The sequence below is a fragment of the Branchiostoma floridae genome, chromosome 1 (assembly GCF_000003815.2).
Source record: "Branchiostoma floridae strain S238N-H82 chromosome 1, Bfl_VNyyK, whole genome shotgun sequence".
In the NCBI taxonomy this organism is placed as follows: Eukaryota; Metazoa; Chordata; class Leptocardii; order Amphioxiformes; family Branchiostomatidae; genus Branchiostoma; species Branchiostoma floridae.
Window position 1 is genome coordinate 15,036,674 of NC_049979.1, and position 20,324 is coordinate 15,056,997.

The 20,324-nt window shown below is 43.5% G+C and overlaps 1 protein-coding gene across 3 annotated transcripts in view; it reads left to right on the forward strand.

Annotated features, from left to right (window-relative positions):
- LOC118409344 (lysosomal-trafficking regulator-like) overlaps positions 1 to 20,322 on the forward strand; it is a 64,021-nt gene extending 43,699 nt beyond the window's left edge. For all 3 annotated transcript variants that reach the window (XM_035810310.1, XM_035810318.1, XM_035810327.1), the window contains 39 exons: positions 80 to 240; positions 424 to 568; positions 1,135 to 1,276; positions 1,507 to 1,690; positions 1,850 to 2,037; positions 3,347 to 3,538; positions 3,825 to 3,896; positions 4,004 to 4,177; positions 4,402 to 4,680; positions 4,892 to 5,090; positions 5,281 to 5,481; positions 5,663 to 6,468; positions 6,772 to 6,858; positions 7,126 to 7,208; positions 7,391 to 7,621; positions 7,847 to 8,016; positions 8,268 to 8,459; positions 8,780 to 9,130; positions 9,471 to 9,820; positions 10,923 to 11,096; positions 11,439 to 11,515; positions 11,670 to 11,858; positions 12,170 to 12,315; positions 12,521 to 12,626; positions 12,741 to 12,861; positions 13,160 to 13,312; positions 13,682 to 13,926; positions 14,130 to 14,196; positions 14,348 to 14,504; positions 14,833 to 14,973; positions 15,330 to 15,547; positions 15,693 to 15,929; positions 16,141 to 16,330; positions 16,546 to 16,682; positions 16,837 to 16,935; positions 17,299 to 17,441; positions 17,646 to 17,900; positions 18,168 to 18,239; positions 18,604 to 20,322. In XM_035810310.1, coding sequence (XP_035666203.1) covers positions 80 to 240; positions 424 to 568; positions 1,135 to 1,276; positions 1,507 to 1,690; positions 1,850 to 2,037; positions 3,347 to 3,538; positions 3,825 to 3,896; positions 4,004 to 4,177; positions 4,402 to 4,680; positions 4,892 to 5,090; positions 5,281 to 5,481; positions 5,663 to 6,468; positions 6,772 to 6,858; positions 7,126 to 7,208; positions 7,391 to 7,621; positions 7,847 to 8,016; positions 8,268 to 8,459; positions 8,780 to 9,130; positions 9,471 to 9,820; positions 10,923 to 11,096; positions 11,439 to 11,515; positions 11,670 to 11,858; positions 12,170 to 12,315; positions 12,521 to 12,626; positions 12,741 to 12,861; positions 13,160 to 13,312; positions 13,682 to 13,926; positions 14,130 to 14,196; positions 14,348 to 14,504; positions 14,833 to 14,973; positions 15,330 to 15,547; positions 15,693 to 15,929; positions 16,141 to 16,330; positions 16,546 to 16,682; positions 16,837 to 16,935; positions 17,299 to 17,441; positions 17,646 to 17,900; positions 18,168 to 18,239; positions 18,604 to 18,727 — 7,258 coding nt within the window. In that variant the 3' untranslated portion in view covers positions 18,728 to 20,322. The remainder of the gene's footprint in view (positions 1 to 79; positions 241 to 423; positions 569 to 1,134; positions 1,277 to 1,506; positions 1,691 to 1,849; positions 2,038 to 3,346; positions 3,539 to 3,824; positions 3,897 to 4,003; positions 4,178 to 4,401; positions 4,681 to 4,891; positions 5,091 to 5,280; positions 5,482 to 5,662; positions 6,469 to 6,771; positions 6,859 to 7,125; positions 7,209 to 7,390; positions 7,622 to 7,846; positions 8,017 to 8,267; positions 8,460 to 8,779; positions 9,131 to 9,470; positions 9,821 to 10,922; positions 11,097 to 11,438; positions 11,516 to 11,669; positions 11,859 to 12,169; positions 12,316 to 12,520; positions 12,627 to 12,740; positions 12,862 to 13,159; positions 13,313 to 13,681; positions 13,927 to 14,129; positions 14,197 to 14,347; positions 14,505 to 14,832; positions 14,974 to 15,329; positions 15,548 to 15,692; positions 15,930 to 16,140; positions 16,331 to 16,545; positions 16,683 to 16,836; positions 16,936 to 17,298; positions 17,442 to 17,645; positions 17,901 to 18,167; positions 18,240 to 18,603) is intronic.
- The last annotated feature ends 2 nt before the right edge of the window (positions 20,323 to 20,324 follow it).

Consider the following 20,324-nt stretch of genomic DNA (forward strand, 5'->3'; position numbering starts at 1 on the left):
ATGGAGTTCCGCTGTTTTGTTATTATCATGTACTGTTTTTGTGCTGAAAGTATTTCTGTGCTGTTGTTTCTGTCGTCAGGAATAACGTGACCTGGCCGCCTCGTGGACGTGGGCTGAGCCTCTCCATGTGGCTGCGCCTGGAGAGCATGTGTCGCACACCAGTACTGAATGGGAGCAACTGCAGGAGGGGGAAGAAGAACAAGTCGGTCATGTTCAGGGACTCCAGCTCCGACAGTATGGGTCAGTGTCTCTTTATTTTGATCTTTTTTTAAATGTGCAGATAGTTGTAATCTGTGAGTTTGTTCTGCCTTCAGAATCATTTTGTGTTAAAGTCATGATTCTGTTTTTGCATGTTATGAAGTGTTCTGGAAACACTATTTTGTATTACAAAATGTATAATTGTTTGCTTGTATGTTTGTGTAGATACAGATAAGAGTGACCCCTCCAGCCCCCGACACAGCACAGACAAGCTTCACTCCTCGGGGTACCTCCACTTGGTGTCCTGTGGCTCTAAAGCACTCATGATGCAGACCTGGGTGGACACTTCCACAGGCACACTCACTTTCAGGTGCAGCTAGAAACCATTCATTGCCTACATTGGACATCCACATTGTACATTCACATTGTACATTGTACATCTACAGTATTTTACATTGTAAATATGTCCGACAAAGTGTGATTTTTAAAAATGAGGTGTCTTACCAATGCGCCTGGGGAAACTGTTATCATTGTCATCCAAGGACTATACTTAATAGAAGGTGATAGGTCAGCCCTCCCTCTGTGTGCCAGTTGTGCAGACAGGTCTGACATGAACACTTCCATTGTGCAGATTGAGTGGTGATTAAGTGGTAAATGCTTGCAGGGTGAAGGGACCATTCATTTCAAATATTTGAGATGTGAAAACCATGCCCCAAAGGACCTCAATTACTATGCACCATTACATACTATAATGGCAGGTAAATACTTTTAATTGCTTTGCCCCCATTGGAACCTGCCCATCGGCAGTATATGCTTGTATAGTGCAGAAATTGTGTCATAACAGACTTTGCATGTGCATATAAATATGCTGTTTGATCTATCATCCAAATAGTCGTTATCACTAGACCACTGTAACACCTGTTGTGTTTTCCTCAGGATCTGTGTGGACCCAGATGACGGTAAGCAACCCGGTACTCTAACGGAGACCACCTGCCCCGGCATGCTGGCCTGTGGACAGTGGCAGCATCTCTGCCTGTCCTACTGTGAGACTATGGACGCAAAGAATGTCTTTGGCACTGTAAGCCTGTCATTGTTGTCTCCATTGTTGTAAAATAGTATAATCTAAGACTTTAGTTTTTTCCCTCCTGTGAAACATGTCTTTTGCAAAAGACAAGGCTGTATACACCTTGAACGTGATCCAGTTTTTTTTATGGCCATCAAGTTTGTCAGAGCTCATGTCAAGTTCTTTTTCAAACACTGACCCTGTTGACCGTGTTGTTTGTAAAGTTGAATGTTTGTTCCTCCCAGATTTCCCTGGTGGTTGACGGACACCTTGAGCGGGAGGTGCTGCTGGAGTACACCCCGCCACCCAGCAAGAAGCAGAAGCTGGCATCACAGGCTCCCAAGATGCACTGCCTGCTGGGACACTGCACCCAGAGTGACCACGCTCACACAGGAACCTGGAGTACAGGCAATGTCATGGTGTTCAATGGTGGGTTGGTATTTCTTCTTTCATGTCATGTCCTTATTCACAGTAACCCTAATTTTTTCAGTTTTGCATTGAATATCTAACTCATAAAGTTATTCATTCCATTAATATTTCCTAAATGCTCATCACTCCTCGATTCATTTTGGATGTTTTATATTTCAGATATTCTTCAGCGTGACCAGGCATTCCAGTTGTTCAGCCTTGGTCCGGATGCAGGGTGCCTGAGCCAGTGCCGCTGTGCCTGGGAGCCTCAGAGCGTGCCCAGCCTCATCACTAAGGAGGCGCTGCGAGCAGGCATCAGGGAAGACCTGCTGACCGGGCAGAGGAGCCTGAACATCAACCAGATCAAGGTGGGACTGCTGTCTGCTCATCAGAACTTTTTTGTTACAGCAATGGACATTTCTAGATATCTTGTAAGTTTATTCCACATGTTGCATTGACTGTTCAAAACTAGGAACTCTAAGCTCAGCCTGGAAAAATGACGTTGTTACTAGAAAGGGAGCAATGACCGACTACCTTGTTTTGAACACAGCTGGCATAGGGAGAAATTTTTCTGGGTTCACTGACCTCCAATGATTGTGTTTGATGGCAACTAGTTAGTGAACTTTGGAAACATTTAGAATGGTCAGAGATGGAATGTATACATAGGCAATAGTTTAGAGTGCATTAACCTAAGAGCTTCGAATTCCCTCGGTCAATACATTCATAACCAATGCTGTAATTATACTGTTGTCCAGTAAAAGGCAACGATGTAGAACTTTCACACTCTTTACATTGAATAACTTTCCAAGTTTAAAGTGAGCAATAAGTGCTAGTCACTTGGCAACAGTAACATGTAAAGGAAATATGTGCTGTCACAGTTCAAGCACATGTGCCAGACTTTGGACCTACCAGTTTCGTCTATGATCTCATTGTCTGTGACTCCTTTCTGTGTGAGGTCAATATCAAGACTGCCTGGCATTTCCTCACTATTTGAAACTATCTGCTCTGCATTTCAAGAGCTGCGAATTGCACACATGTGACCATGTGCATCACCAGCTGCATGGAACATGAGATGGTGTAGAAATTGTTTTTCAAACCACATTAGCCACAGCCAAGTTTGAACACTATACTTGCCAGTTGTTGGGCCATGAGGAATTTTGCTGAGAGTATACCACACAAACACATGCAGGCACGAACAAAAATAGTTCCCGATCTGTGAATCTACCTCATACCAGCTGTGTGTAAAATCTGGACATAGAATGGGAGGGAATTCCTTTTGGCTGAAGCATGACGTATAGACTTTTCTGGCTTGTTGCAGATTTTAGCTGGTACAAAGGAGAACAAGGGCCAGTCTGTTGTTTCACATAGCTTTCGGATGGTAACACGCTGATGTTAAAAGTGGACCAAGCAAATAAAAACTAAAATTAACATGTTTTGTCTGAAAGTGCTTGATTTGATTTGATTTGATTTATTGAAATTGCAAACAGTACAATACAAGTGGGTCACAGACAGCAGTATGCTGGTGTCGTGGCCCACACATGAATAAATTAATATAGCTTTCTTATTTTTAACCAGTTTTAACCAAGTACATTGTACAACACTAAATGTCAAGATCAAAGCAGTCATCAAGTTTCTTTGAAGCAAATGTCTAAATCATTCTGTTAATCCGTCTTGTAGGAAAACCTTGTTGCTGTGTACAGTCCAAAGACCCCAGCCACCTTCAACTACTACAGCAGCTCAGCACCCCCCACTCGCTCCCTCACAACCCTCCTCACCAAGGACCATCCTGCAAGGAAGATTAGCGTGGACCCCTTTCTGGAGACTCCTGCTGCTTTTTCTGTTACTGCGGTAACAGAGCTGCAGACACAGGTAGAATAATCTATCATCAGTTTCCAAAGTATTAGATTCAATTGGCAATGCCCAAACAACATGGACATTATAGCAAGAATCTTCATTCTGAAAGAAATTCATATCTCTTATTTGACCAACTAGGCAAATATTTTGGTAATTGTAGTTGCAAATAAAAATATGTATGTTTAAGATAGTGTTTAATGTACTGGACAAGCTTTTCAACCAGGTAACCATTCAAATGCAATAGTGTAACATTTTGGAAAGCAATATTTATATAAAACCAATCATTCTTTCATATACCCAGGTACACAGGGGTCTGCAGAATGCAGTGCATGAAGTGGGAGGAGTTGGAGTATTCCTCTTCCTGTACGCTAAGGTTAGTTTTTAGGGACAGAAGAAAACCTTCCCTTTCTACTTGATTTTCAACTTAAACTGACACCACTTACACATCCTACCATGCTAATCTGATGTCCCCCATCCTAGGTTGTAGAGCTGAGTGAGGATGAAGAGACACAGGCACAGGCCCTCCATCTGCTGTTCTTAGTACAGCAGCACAATCAACGTCTGGCCAAGGAGTTCTCTGACATGGATGGGTGTCACCTGCTGGGGAGGGTGCTGCTGAAGGACAGGTGTAAAGTTGGCTTTCATACGCTGAAGGTAGAATTTCTTTTTCTTTTGAAATGTAGATAAAGATTCTCTTAAGTAGACCAACTCTAATCTGATATGGATTCGGAATTTGGTGCAATTACTCTTCATCAAATTTTACAATATTTTGAATTCTGACAGATGACAAAATTTACCATCATATAAATGAAAAAATGGTGAAATTGTTGAACCTGCCATTTTCACTGCAACGCTGTTGTTTTGATCCCCTTGATCAGGTCTTGCTGGATGCTTGCTGTGACAGCAGCGTGATGGAAGTGTCCACCAATGCCACCTACAGCATCAACCCTGAGTCAGACGCTATCATCCAGGACACCACGGTGGTGTCTGAGCTGCTGCTGGCCTGGCAGATCTGGCAGCGTGCAGATGTCACTGTGTGGCAGGCACTTCTCACAGTGCTGGAGACCCTCATCAGGGACAACCACCCGCACCAAATGTTCAACATCAGGCAGCTGTTGTCCATCAACATTGTGTACAAACTGCTGCAGACCTGCCAGGTAAGTTCTACTCACCCACATTGTGTACAACTGCCGTAGACTGTCCAGGTAGATAGACAGAACCTCTCAGATAAAAAGTTAAACATGTACAAATGTATCTTTTTGCAGCCACTCTTTTAGATGAAGTGTCATAATAAGTTTCAGCCTTGCACTGTGTATCTTTTACAAAAGGTGTGTAGCCAATCAATGTGTATTTATCCATCATTTCCAGGAGCATCAAAGCGAAGACCTCCCCTCCCTACCCCCTGCTGTTTGCCAGTCCTTTGTTTCTATAGTGCAGTGCACCCTGGGATGCCCTCCCGATTTGAACCTGCTCACCGCAGTCTGCGACTTTCTTCTGGCGGTGCACCCAGCCATCAACACGTTTGTCTGCCACGCCCCGTCCAGCTTCTACTTCACTCTCCATTCAGGTTTGTCAGAACTCTTATGCTTCTTTTCTGCATCACAATAAGTCAAGCAGCACAACTGCATTATTCTTCATGTTGATAACAAGCATATAAATTCTACCTGTACTTAACAAGTGATTCAGGTAAGATATGGAAGACTGTATGCTGCATAGGCCCAGGTTTTCACTCCCCCACTTGCTGGCTTTGCCCCCAGGAACTCACCAGCAGTACATGCAGAAGCTGTTCCGCTCCCAGTCGTCAGGCATGGTGACCGGACAGGAGCAGCCCTCTCCCAACCCCCTGTCCAGCAGCACCCCCCTCCGTGCCCTGGACAAGATGAAGAGGAACTCCCTACATCAGGGCATCATCCCTGAGGAGCAGACAGCCACATCTGACTCAGACTCTGGACGCAAAGGTTTGGCTTTCATATTGAAGCTTCTCATGGGAGAAATTCTGTTGTTTAAAATAATGTTGAAGTCAATAGAAAGACTGTTGTTACAGGTGAATTCAGAATCCAAGTAGCAGTCTTACGTAACAAGGATTATACTTGTTTGTTGTGTAATGTTAGCTCTATTCTTTATTTTGCCTTGCTGTAGTCCACTCTGCTCAGTCAGGCATGCTGAAGACGACTGGCATTGTCCGGAGCAGGAGCATGCCCAACTCACCTGCAGTGGTCAGACGACGGATCAGGAAGAAGTTGTCCTTTGAAGACGGGGGTCCCAACATGGCAGCCAGGTCAGACTCTGACAGTTCAGACAGCAGCGGCAGGGGAACACAAGAACTGGCCAACGGGATCATGTTCACACTCAGCTCTGAAATTGCTGACGGACACCTTCGTGTGGGGAACTTACATGACGACAGGAGCAGACATACGTATGTCTCCTTTCCACTTGGCAGCTACGACAAGGACGAAAAGATCGGCACAGAGGGATCAAACAACTTGGAAAGTGGGGTGGACGTTGACACGGGTAACGAGCCTGCTCATGTGTCAAGACAGAGCACGCCATCTGACCAGGACTCCAACCCTGAGGCTGACCAGGCCATGCAGGATGCCCTTAACGAACTTCCCTCCGGACAGATAATATCCGACGAGGAAGATCAGAGAAGTAGAAGCAACTCCGAGTCCTCCCTAGATGAATGGGAGAACCTCCCCCACCCAAATTCTCCACTTTCCCTGGCTCTGAACGCAGCCCTGAAAGACAAGGGCCAGGAGAGCAGGCAGGTGCAGCAGGAGGACGGGGTGGCCATGGTGTGCACCGGGCTCCTCAACCTGATGTGTGGGGTGTTTGTCACCCTGCCTGACGCCATGTTGGACCAGGTGATGGGCAACATCCTGAAGCCGGAGACGCTGGTGGTGCTGGCTCATCACCACTCCTCCAGCATCAGGACCGCCATCATCAAGGTCAGTGACCTATCAGTGAATTTAGTCTATATTCACGATACTATCTACCAGTCTATAGACTATACAATCTACCAGCCTTGGGTGTATTCATCTCCACTAGTACAGTGAATAGTGAACCTTATGAATACCTCAAACACCCTTTCAGTTACTTAATCAATCAACAAAATCAATCAGGCAACGGTCAACTAACTAGTAGATTGGCTATACATGTACAACCAGTGAATAAGCCAATCAATGAACTGACCAATACACGACTAACTTAATTAGTTGGTCCAGGGATTAATTTAGTTGTTTCTGTTCCAGTTGCTGGGTATCTACTTCCAGAGGGCCAAAGAAGAGCAGTTCAATGCCTTCATGAAAGTGCGGGGTTTCTTCCTGCTGGCCAATCAGGTATGCTCATTGGTCAATGTGTGACCTGGAGGTTCTGAAATGTAAATTGACTTGAGAGCCTTTGTCCCTCTTGCCCAGAGTCTTGCTAATTTAAATTGAGTATGTGGAAAACCTGTTACACATTGATTAGAAATAAGTTGAAAAATAATATTTTGAAACATCATTAACCATCTTTGTTTGGCATGTTGATATTAGTATTACATCAAATAAACTGACAGAATTGCTTGTACCAATCTGTTCTTCACTTTATTTGCTTATTTTTTCTAGCTCCACCAGCACAGTGCCACACGAGAACTGGTGGAGGCCTGCCTGTCTGTCATTGTGGGGAAACCTGTGGGGCTGGATGAAGAGTAAGTCACTTTTCCTCTGCTAAACTGGTTATTAAGGTGTTTTCATTGGCACCACCACTGCTGTCTTTCAACCAAAATTTCACCACTATCTGGCAGTGTTATTCTGAGTGAACAGAATACTAAGTGTACAACCAAACCTTTCAGGATGTAGATTAACATCATTTTGAACCTCTCTGTTGCAGCATTGATGTTGGCTGTGTACAGCACATGACAGGATTACAGCAGCACACAGTGGTGCCCCTGTTGGCCCTGCTGGAGAACTGTATCCACGACACAGCAGTCTGCCACAACACGCTGTGCGTGCTCATCCAGCTGTTTGAGAGCAGCGAGGTCATGGCCGCCATCATGATGGAAAACGGGCTGGTCTGGGCGCTATGTAACGTCATCTCGGCCATAAACAGCCCTCAGATAAGGTCAGGACAAAACACAGGAAATTTATGGGGATGCAAGTTTTTTTTGTGTGTATATTTTTATTCTGTGTTAAATATCACAGCTACATGCGTGCATGCATGGTGGTACAATGATTATCTGTGTTTACTCTAATTTTTTATATCACACCTGTCATACATGTTAACACTGATGCTGTTGGTAATGTTTGCATTAGTCCCATATTGTACTGTCCTTTTTTTCTTTCACAGTCTGGCACCAGAGGACCAGCTGCTGCTGGTGGGGGATGTGCAGCACTTCCTGGCCTGTGTGGTGGTGCGAGCCTGCAGCATGACGGGTGTGCAGAACTTCCAGGTGCTGGAGGACATGGTGACCCTGCTGGGCAGGGTGGAGGACATGCAGAGGGACAGGCACCAGGAAGGTCAGTACTAACTCATTCATTAGATCTTTATCTCAGGCTATACAAACCTGACCTCAGAAAAGGGGTAAGCTCATTTTGTGACAATTATTGTACTCGTCTGTTCAGTAATTTTAGGACAGCTGGCAGTTCTCTAGCTCTAGTTCGTAGCGACGTTCTGTTACTGGCTTGCAAGCCGTGATGTCCTCTAAGGACTTGAAAACTCACTCTGAATTACATGCCTGAAAGTTGAAGTATTTGATTGGTACTTCCAGGTTCCCAGTCAGTGGCAGTGGAGAGGGTGCGGAACATTCAATACCACCTCCTGCAGGCCGTTCTCAGCTACATAGAGGGCGCTTTCAACGACACCCTGGATGAGCCACTAGTAACCATCTCCCTCCCACAAGTAACAACAGCAGAACCCAACAGCAGAGATCAGCTGGGCAGGAGGCAGAGCTATCCACCAGGTATAGCACAATTTCCTGCATGCATGCATGCAGTAATGTGAGAAACTCTGACCGGTATGTTGGCCATAGTACCATTTCAGAAGATGAAGAAAGTAGTTACAGTGCAGTACTGGGACAAGGGCTAATCAATTCATCATGCTGATGTTTGCAGATTACTTACTACAAACCAAACCAAACGTATATGTTTCTAAATGAAGAATGTTAACTGCAGTTTTTGAATGTTTCTGACCATTGTAAAGCTGGAAATGTTGTAAGTTTAAATGAGATGTTATAGATGATCAGCAATCATGATAGAATGTTGCACTCACATTTTTCTCCAGGTCTTGGTGACATCCAGTCCCCTCCTCTGTCTCCGACCGCTTCCCTGTCTCCTCCTCTTGCCTTTCCCCCGCTCTACTCCCTGGAGAACAACAACGACAGCTTGAACCTGTCCGAGTCAGGCAGCCTTCCATCTGGCCTGCGGCAGGGAGAGGGAAAATGTCTCGGCCTGGACAGCAAGCGTAGATACTCCGCCCAATCAGAGACGATGGTCTTGTCATTGAAGAGGAGGTCCTCAGCAGTGGAGATGCCGGTGGTCCCGGGCCGTGAGGGAAGCACGGTAACAGAGGGGGAGATTGTGCAGAGGATCCAAAGGGTCTGTGTTCTGGCAGTCAACCTGTTGTCTTTCTCAGGTATGGGTCCATTTGTATGTCAAAATATGGATACTTTATAATTATAGTGGGTCCTCATCATTCAAATTGATAGTTTTATTCAATGCTTGGAGTTACGCTTAGTGTGCGTCGAGGATGAGTGAGAAAGAGGCTGAGGTGTAATAGCTCTAACATAACCAGCATTTTGTGTAAGTCCTTATAAAAGTCTCCTTATTATGAAGCTAAAATGCAAAACAGGCATAGGTGTGTGGCTTTTGAAGGATGTCATTTTTGAAATCAACTCAGATTTGTCGAAAGTACATGTACTGTATTCAGACATGTTGAAGTACTTATAATGATTCTGCTGTCGTCTTTTCCACAGATCCAGGCCGGAAGGGAAAGGATTCCCTGCACAGGGTTGACTTCCTGGAGCCCATGTCCTCTGAACCGTCCACCATGCTGACATCCGAGCGGGAGTTCACGCGGTCACTGTTCCAGCTGATGCTGCGTGGCGTGGCCTCGACCCTGGAGAGCAGCCGCGGGGCGTCGCGCCGACGCTGGCACCGTATCATGTGGTCATCTCGGGACTGCATGCGCGTGCAGCTGGGGCGGCTCATGGTCCACATGATGGGGCCGCGGCAGCCGCTGGAGCAAAGGGTCTACACGCTGAAGGTTGTCCATGAACCAAACAGCAAACAGATCCTGAACACTGTTCTACACACCAATCTATCTGTAAGTATGGATGGAAAGTTTTAAAGATGTAATGTGACATCATTGTCATGTACATGATGTAGATATATGTGGAGAAGGAGACCTCAGCCAACCGTTCACACTTACGCCACATCTTCAGAAAAGACGCTGGAGCCGCATGTTCCCCGTTTAGGAACTTTATTCGAACCGACACACAACAAACATGTTTCGCCGTGTGGCTTCCTCAGTGTTATGGGCTCGAATGAGCATAGTACAGCATGTCCCCGCTTTTATAGGCCTAGTGCATACTAAACTGACCAAGTGCAGGGTGCCCTAGGTGGCTTAACCAATCACAGTACAGCAAGTTAGTGCAGTCTGCTCTAGGACTGGCACATAACATGACCTCAGTTGACCTTTAAACATGACTTCAGCTATTGTTCTAGAACAATCGTATTTGTCATAAAGTCAATAAAGCAAAATAAGAGAGTCCAATGTTGTTTCTAGTGTTACGATGCCCTTGCAGCTTTGCTGACTCTTCTTGCTCTGGCGTTGAAGCTCTGGCGTCTCAGCGCTGCAGGCTTTGGTAACAGTGGCGACGTCTTCAGGCTCTCTTCGTTTGCTGTGAAGTCTTGAGCTATGATGGCTGGGCAGTGGTGCTGTGCTCGTCTTAGGCGGCGATGTTTTTTCAGCTTCTTCTCTTGTATGAAGTTCGTTGGGCTAGTGATCGGGATCTCCTCTGGGTCCGGAGTTCCAGAGCGATGCTTACCGGCGAAGTCGATCCATTGAGAGATCATTGTCATGTACATGATGTATTATTATGATATTGATATGTTATTATAATCTGGATGTGATGTCCTTGCACAAAGTCTTGTCCAGAACAATATAGACTGATAAAGATAACATCATAATGTAAAATATTATGTAAATGGTCAGAATATTAACATTTGCAAATCAATAAATGAAAGTAGAATCTACCTCTTAACCAAAAACATTCAAATCATTCCCTGGTCAAAAATGTAATTGTTTCCTTACCATTCCCAATATTCCATAATGTTAGGTAAGTCATTGTCAAGTTTACCCAGTGTTGATCCCTATAGTATGCTGCAGCAGCATCTGTGTAATAACACCTTACCTGATATTCCAGCATGGGCAGAAGGTGGTGGTGTACCTGTACTACCTGCTGTTCTACCATAAGGACCGGCTGAATGAGAAGGAGAGAACAGCAGGGAAGACCCTGATGCGACTGCTGGACCAGATCAGCTTCCAGCCCATCCCACTGGGGGAGCTCAGCCCAGAGACACTGCAGAGTATTGACGAGGTAGACTGTGTTTTAAACTGAGCTAGGGAAGAGTGCAACTAAAATCTCATTCAAACATATCAAAAATTATATCAAGTCAAGTGGCCTTTTTGTGGAAACCAGTAAAAAGATTTTAGTAGGAGCATGTTTCCACCTTCCCATTTTCCACCTTCTAATTGATGATAAAACCTAGTACATCACAGCTTCTTAAACTTCTGTGACAGTCTAACACTGGACAATGCATGTACAGGTATGTCACATAGATAGTTACTGTAGATCTGGTTACATTAAATGTTGTCTTGTGTCTTTTTTCTCTTGTGTCTCTGTGTTTCTTTTGTCAACAATTAGTTTGGTTTATTGCAGGATCAGAAGTCTTGGGACAAAGATGAGAAAAATGCCAAAACCTCCTGGAGAAAAAGAAGAATCACCATCCAGAACAAGTAAGCACCTTCTCACTTCCATTGTGCTGTTAGAAGCATGAAGAAAATTTCACTCTCAGTCTTCTAAATGGCAGGATCAAGTTGTTGATGACATGACTCTCAAAGAACTTTCCTAGTATGAACAATATGTCCATTCCTGTTTCCACAATCTCAGGTTGATAAAAAGCACCGGAGAGCTTGCCAAGCAGATCTCCTGGTTTGCAATGGAGGTGACTCAGGCTGTGGTCCTGTCCCAGAACATGGAGCGGAAGAAGCTGCTGGAACACATGAAGGAGAGCATGACACAGGACCTGAGTGTGCGCCGAGCCTGGCACGCCCTCATCCAGCAGCTCACACACGAAAGGTCAGGCACCAGGTGTCATTTACACACCTGGATTTTCTTGGCTTCAATCACACACAACCTGATTAGATGGATGCCATCTTCTTAAGTTAAAACCCAAAGTTTTATACAGTAGCAAAAACCAGAATTCATTTTGTGGTAGAACAAGACATATATACAGCAGTCTGCTTCACATAGTTTATTCATCAATTGTCATGATTTTCAAAAACCAATGCAAAGCAAAACAGAATTTTCAAAAACGTTTCCAGCCTACAAATGGGGAGACTATTAACACACATTTTGCTCATGAAATTCACATTTGCATGTCCTTCCAGGGCAGTGTGGTTCAATCCCGAGTCCCAGCCTTCCTCCTGGCAGCTGGATCCCACTGAGGGCCCCTGTCGGGTCCGGCAGAGACTGCAGCGCTGTCACCTCAACCTCAGCAACAAGTACTTCCTGCCTGAAGCACAGAGAACTGAGGGTCAGTTCAATATACTGTTTTTGAGATGTACAACTTGTCTATTTGTCAAGAGCATTTTATTAAGAGCCATCAGACTGAGATTAACTCATAATTGTTACGTCCATAAATATTAGGACTTGTATGTTGGCTATTTTAAGAGAAAGCCCTTTTTTACCTAGGGTTTGTCACCTGAGTTCTCATCTGAGTTTTTTCTGTCCTGTTGCAGGTGACAAGGAGCCCCGTCAGCAGCTGTCCTACCTGTTTGAAGATTCCAGCCAACCAGATGACTCCACCACTCTCAGACACAGACTACACACTAATGAGGCAATCAGGTACAAAGGAAATATAAGAGGAATATTTCTAAAAGAAGCAGTTGCATCTCTCGCACTTGTAACTTACATTTGGCAGTTTTTTCATCTATTGATATACTTTTGCCCATATCCTAGATATACCCACCGCTGCACAAATGTTACTCCTTCCAACGAGGCAACAGGAGAGATCCTGATTGGTGAGAACAGCGTGTACTTTGTTGGTGATGAGCCCATCCTGGATCTCAACAGCACACAGGTGTGGATTTACAATCAGTCAATTAATTGATCAGTCAATCAAACTATTTGTTCAGGATAGAACATCAGCCAGTTGGAGCATTTGACTAACTTTTCAGGACTGCAATTTCAGTAAAATATCTCGGATGTCAGCTGTTGTGTTAAGTGTAATCTTTATGTTGGATGCTTTTGGTTATGTAGTAAAAGCTCCTTTTCATGCTACAGTGTATTCAAAGAAGCCTGAATTATCCTTCAATCTTCTCTCAAGTTTAAAAGTTAGACATTAACCATAGTTCTAATTTCTGGTTTCCCTCCCCCAGTTTCTGCAGGGTGACCGTGAAGTCCTGTCGATGTCTTGGCTGTACGAGGACATTAAGGAGGTGCACAAGCGCTGGTACCAGCTGAGGGACAACGCCCTGGAGATCTTCATCACTACTGGCAGGACCCTGCTGCTCGCCTTCGAAACACAGAAGGTTAGTTTCTTAATTTGTGTCACAAAGTGTACCTGACCAGTTCTGTACCTAGAGAACAAGTTGGGTAACAAATTGATTTGATTGAGCCGTTACATGCCAGAGTTTACTTCTTAATTACCTTGGTATGTGATTTATTTGTCCTTAAAGACAGGGTTGACAGCAAAATCTACCCTTGAAATCTTTCCATGTACCTTGTTCATGGATCAGACTGGAATTGAAATGCATACGCTTTCTTTATTTCTCCAGTAAATTATTGAAGCACTTTTTCAGGACTTTTCTGAACATCGTTTAGTTAGAAGTAAACACTAGTGTACAGAAGAACGCTCGTGTACTAAAACTCAAGATGCTATAAATGCCCTTCCCTTGCAGGACCGAGACATGGTCTGCCGACAGGTGCTGGCCATGGACCTGCCCAACCTGGTTGCCTACGACAATCTGCAGGCCATCACACAGATGTGGAAGATTGGACAGATGACAAATTTCGAGTACCTGACCCACCTGAACAAGCACTCTGGGCGATCCTTCAATGACCTGATGCAGTACCCAGTCTTCCCCTTTGTGCTGGGTGACTACACCAGTGATACCATCGATCTGACCAACCCAAAGGTCTACAGGTGGGTCTCAACATTTCCTGGTCCATATAAACCTATATTGGCTTAAGGGGTAGATAAGTTAACCTGTTCTAAATGGCAAGAGAGAGTATGAAACGTTTGTACTGACTTTAAGTAGTATTGTTTTTGTAATGGCTGTGAGAGAGCTGTTGATTTGAAGATATTGTGCTTGCTCTGTATTAAAGTGGTTTATCCCCTTTTTCTAGGGAACTGGCAAAACCTATAGCAGTCCAAGACAAGAGCAGAGAGCAGAGATACATTGAGAACTTTGAGGTAAGTAGACTGCTAAGAATGAACACAATTTTTCAGACACTTTGATTACAGTAGCTTTAGCATTTCCATGCACGTGGGAACTACGTATATGATGCATGTATGAAAGTTTTAGCCTATTCTAACATTTGTGGTATGTTGATCCATCATGCAGTGGCTGAGGATTGAGCATGAGAAGGGTGGTGATGTTGATGACCCCATGCCGCCGGTGGAACCGTACCACTACGGTTCTCACTACTCCAACAGTGGCACTGTGCTCCACTTCCTGGTCAGACTCCCCCCTTTCACCACCATGTTCCTCAACTACCAAGGTTAGCACAGAAACTCCCTATATGTTTCTACTCTTGGTCATGTCATACTTTAGGGTAAGACAATGGCAACTTTTTTATTTTTTAGATAAAAATACTTGTAGTTCTTAAAGTGGTATTCCCTGTTGTGTAAGAATTGACTTAAAAATACTTAGAATGAAGAGTTACATGAAGAATGAAGCAAACTCTTTTAGGACATGTGGGACTTTTGAATATGAAGTGCTTGTCATTATCAACAGGCTGTGTGCTAACATTTCATAGAAAGCTCAGCTAAGTGGAAAGGTCAGGTTCTGTTGCAACAAGGGGGTCAAACTTTGAATTTTTTTTCCAGACCGTAACTTTGACATCCCTGACCGAACCTTCCACTCCCTGCTCACCACCTGGAGGCTGTCATCCTTCGAGTCCACCACGGATGTGAAGGAGCTCATCCCCGAATTTTTCTTCCTGCCAGAGTTTCTCCTGAACTCTGAAGGTGAGGAACAACTTTTCAATCTGAGACTTACAAGAACAGTAATAGGCATTTGAAGAGTATCCTGTTTCATGTTCTGCCTGTTTATACACCCGAATTTGTAATGATTACAGTGATGGTACAGAGACTTAATCCTTTTTGTGGACACCCTCAATTTTAATGAGAGTTTAGCATATGCTGTTAAAGGTCACCTCATGCCCATATTACATAAAGCAACTTGTAAGACCTGTTTTACTTTAACAAATCATTCTGTGACCACTTGTCTATGAAACTGGTTGTGATGCTGGAGTGTTGTTAATGTTATACTCTGGTTTACATTAAGTACAGGAAACCAAATGACACTGTTCTCCTTCCACCAGGTTTCAACTTCGGCCACCGCCAGTCAGGACACTTAGTTAACGACGTTGCCCTCCCACCCTGGGCACAGTCGGACTCCCGCCTGTTTGTACTGATCCACCGGCAGGCGCTGGAGTCGGACCTGGTCTCCATGGCAATCCACGCCTGGATCGACCTGGTGTTCGGCTGGAAGCAGAAGGGGAAGGCAGCTGTAGAGGCCATCAATGTCTTCCATCCATCTGTAAGTCTTGTTTGTTACAAAGCTGTTTATTTTATGGTGGCAGTTAATTCAAAGGGCTCAGACCTGAAAGCATTTTTGCTCTGTTTGTTGGTCCATATAAGACACATATATATCGTTATTCTGAAGATGTGTATTCTTCTCCCAGACATATTTTGGGATTGACACCTCCGCTATCGAAGACAAGGTCCAGAGAAGGGCCACGGAGACGATGATCAAGACGTACGGACAGACACCTCGGCAACTCTTCAAGAGTCCCCACCCACCCCGACAGCAGGTGAGCAGCAGCTCGGAGGCTGATGTGGCCGGGATGGTGGGAGCAGCTGGCTTCCTCTTCAACTTCAAGGACAGCAAGGACACTGCAGTGGACATCAAGTCTGTCAGGGTAAGGATGGAGGGATGCAATTCTCATTCCGCTGGCCATGATAATCACTTTTTGTATATTGCAATGTCTTTCAGTGTTATTCAGAAATGGATGTTGAAAACTGAAGTCCTGACTGCTATTGAAACCCTCCAAAGATTATTGTCTAAAAACTTCTGTCAGTAATAATATTAACCAGTCAAATTTCTGACATGGCAATATACCTGTGTTACAGAGCCCACTGCCGCAGGTGGAAGGCCTGAAGTGGGGGAACTACGTGGGCTCTCCAACATGTCCGGCACCTGCAGTGCACTGGAGTCAGGACCACGGGGCAGTGGTGTCGTCGCTGGTGGGGCTGCCGACAGGGGAGGTGTGCGGGCTGGCCCCCAACTTCTGTCTCCTGGTCATGTACAGCAAGGAGAAAGGTAGGCTCCTCAATTCTTTACTTGTAACAATATCATATTGATATCACTTTATGTAAGCACAGACCTGGAAGTAGCACATTATTCTCTCTGTTATTGTTATATTGTGAAGAGTGACAAATATTTTATAGTGAAATAATATTTGAATGTTAAAAGCTTAAGGAAAAATCATGGTTTGCTAAGGTTTGTCAACAAAGCTGCGTGTTTGCTCCATGCAGGTGTGAGTGCCATGAATCACACAGACATCCTGTGGTCGGCCATCCTGAGCTGGGGGCATCCCGACGGCATCATGAGACTGAAGAGCCGACAAAGCGAGCCTGCTACCAACTTCTTCCACTGCCCTCCCAACGACCAGGTAACAGTCTTTATCTTTTATGTTGTGTTTAGTTCCTAGAGGTAAATAAGGGAAATGTAACTTTAGCAGAGCCTAGAACTATGAAATCTCTAAGAACCTTCTCATGTGACCAATGTAAGCCAAACATATCCATTCTTACAATGCTCCCTTACAGGTGACCTGTTGTGCATCTGTGACAGACTGCCGACTGCTATTTACTGGAGGAACGTCTGGTGTGGTGACTGCCTACCCAACCAGGTTCACTGGAAACAAGGTACCTTTTGATGTTTTCAATTCTGTAATATTGTATCAGATGATAAGTAATGAAAATTGTTTAACCACATGTTGGCCTTTTTGGTTTGGGATGAGTTGTTTGGAATACACAGGTTATGCCAAGTCTTTTGACTTAAAAACACCCTTTCTCTGGGTTGAAGTCCATTGTGTTCCTTTGTTCTAGCTAATCCAGCAGAAAGTGGGCATCAGCGTACTAAATCTCACACTATGAGCATTTTTCAAAGAACTAAGTATTTACACAGAAATAAGTGTGAATGAAAGTTTCACTACAAAGGTTTGCAGATTAGACAGAAAGAACCCTTGTTTTGGTTATGTTTAACTTACATCATTTTCCACCCCGCAGCCTTCAGAGTTTGAGGTTGTTGACAGCAGAGTGTGCCTGTATGGCCACACAGGGCCAGTCAGCTGTCTGCAGGTGTGCCGACCCTACAGTATCGTGGTCAGTGGCAGCCAGGACGGCACAGCCATCATCTGGGACATCAACAGGTCAGTCTTACTTCAGTTTTCTGGCTAACCAATCTCAATAAATAGATTTAAAAGCTTTAACAAATCAACCTGTTGTATTTGTAGATTAGTGTCTTGTGAATTTTGCTTCTCCAAATTTCAGACATTAACAGTTGAAGCTGTTCAGTATCATATCAAATCTGTTCTATTCCAATCTGACAGCTAGATTTGTTCCTACCCTTCCAGATTGTCGTATGTGCAGTGTCTGAATGGCCATGAGGGTGGTGTCACCGCTGTGGCTGTGAGCGAGACATCAGGCGACATCGCCACCGTGTGCCACCCCTCTGCAACCACAAGTGAGCTGAGCTTGTGGACAATTAACGCCCGACCAGTGGGGTCTGTCCGCTGCCTGTCCACTATCCACTGTGTGGCATTTTCCAATGCACCGGAGGGGATTTCTGTGAATGTGGTGGCAGCTGGCCTGCAGGATGGATCAGTCAGGTAAACTCACCTCTTTTAATTCATCTTGGCTTGAAGATGCTTTAGGTGAGGCTCTCAAACATTAAGTTCACAATTTATCATATATGTTTAGCAACCCCTTACATCAAATATAGTGCTGAGCCCACGTCTCCCTCATATTGTGCCTTAATCTGTCCAAGGAAAGACTGCTGGCCATTTGACAAATTTGTAAATTACATTTCAAGTAATCTTGTATGTACGTCCTTGGTATGGGCATTATCAGATTTGTAATGTTGTGATGTATTCCAGGCTGTGGAGTACATGGGACCTGAGCCTTGTTAGAGACATTAAACTGGAACAGTTCAACAAACCTATCATCAGGTAAGTTAACCTCTAACATATCTTTGCTTCTACTAGTACGGGTGATATAATATTACATAGTTTTATAAGTTATTTGTATCAACTCCCCAATGGAAACATTTTGCTGAAAAGTACATGTTGCAATGTAATGCTACAAAATGTAGGTACATAGATTAACCTACTCCCGTCACATCAATCCTGCTACTTTTACAGTACATGTATATATAGAATGAAATTTTATTTTGCTGCAAAATTTTGAAATGTTGAAATTTACATTCATTACTTTTGTATATTTGGAATTTTCTTGATAACAAAAAGAAGGATCTGAATCTGGACAATACTAGGTAACTTTGAATATAACATTGTGTCTCCTCTCCATTTGCAGCCTAACATTTACCCATGATGCTCAGCACCTGTATGCGTCCACGATTGATGGGACAGTATTTGCTTTGTGCAAGAAGGACCAGACAAAGAACAAGAGGCCCCTCTTCATCCCCTTTTTAAGCTGAACAGGGACGACAGCGTATCTGTTCAAAAACATGACATACCTATTATGGAGCATGATCGACTCAAGCAGATTCTGTTACAGACGTGTGAGATGACACTTCCTCAAACCTGTGGTTGATTGTCCATTGACTACTTCAGAACATCAAGTTCAGCAACGTACCATAACCTACAAGTGAATTTGGTACACTGGACATTTGGTACGGAAAAAAAATCTATGATGTGCAACAATTGACACTTGATTCTACTTTACTGTTCTGTTTGTAGAACCCATCTGTTCTCTGGTGTATGGAATGGGTTTCGTTTACAGTTGTCGGCGGCAACATGGTTTAAATTTCCTTGTCTCCCCTAGGAATGAGACCATTGAGGAAAAAAACCCAATGTATGTGGTTACCATCCTAGTGCTGATCAAGTGATAAAATTGCCAAGTTTTGTAGCATTACAAGCTTCTCAATTGATAAAAGATATATTCTCAAGCTCATTACAAAAACAATGTACTAGAAATTAGTAGAGACAAGGCCTCATCCATTTCATATTGCCTTTATGTAAAAAATAATTCTTTCACTGCCATTTATTAAATCTCTTCTGTAATGAAGCAGATATAGTTACCATAACGTTATTGATTTATATTTTGTTCCAAAGTAATGATCTGTATCTTTGCTATGGTAAGATACTATCCAGCTGCAAAATCCAGTGAATTCTGTAGTGAGTAGCTGAATTTTGTAATGATTTCTTTGTATTTCGTTCCCACACTACAAGGTATTTGTATTACTTTATTCCTGTATCCAAGATTATGTTTTGAAAATGTTTTTGCTAGCTACTACAAAGTTTATTATTTGTGACATTTACTTGTGGAAGCAGAAAAAGGAAAAATAAAACTAGGCTGCAGTTAGATATTGATACAAGGTAAGGTAAATTGTAAAATGCACTTCTATTATGGCAGCTTTTTGTGTACTACTCAGAAGGAATTCTGAATAAGAAAGTGCCGGTATTCAAAATTATGTTATGATTTATCATATTGTGATTTAATATGTTGATGCTATTCATATGCAGTAAAGGCTTTGACATTATGGCCAATATATTTATATAGGAATTGTTACCCATCATTATGTATTTTCAGAACAGTGTAAGGTATATGTATGTTCAAAGATGGGACCACCAGTTATGCTTATCTTAGAAAGAAGTAAGCAATAACACGGTTACGCTTTTAAAACTTGTGTGGAAGAAAGAAGGACTGAAGTGATATCAAGCAAAAGTGACAAACCCAATGCTTCTTATTAACTGTGCAATATTTGTATATGATGATTGAGAGAAGCCAGAGACAGTGTTACTGACCAATGAGTGATTTTACAATCACTTGGCAAGAACAATACATTAACCATGCCATGCTGTATATATACAGGAGCCAAAGTATGCCTTTCCAATAACATTGTATGTAAATCAACAATTATTAGAATGTCTATTTTCATATGAATTGAGCAGTGACGTCCCTCCAATGAGGGCCTTGTATATGGCAGTGCTGCTCCAAGTTGTTCTGTACATACCATGTCACTACCGTGTACATATATATTGCTTCAAAATACATAAAGCATCATCTCAACT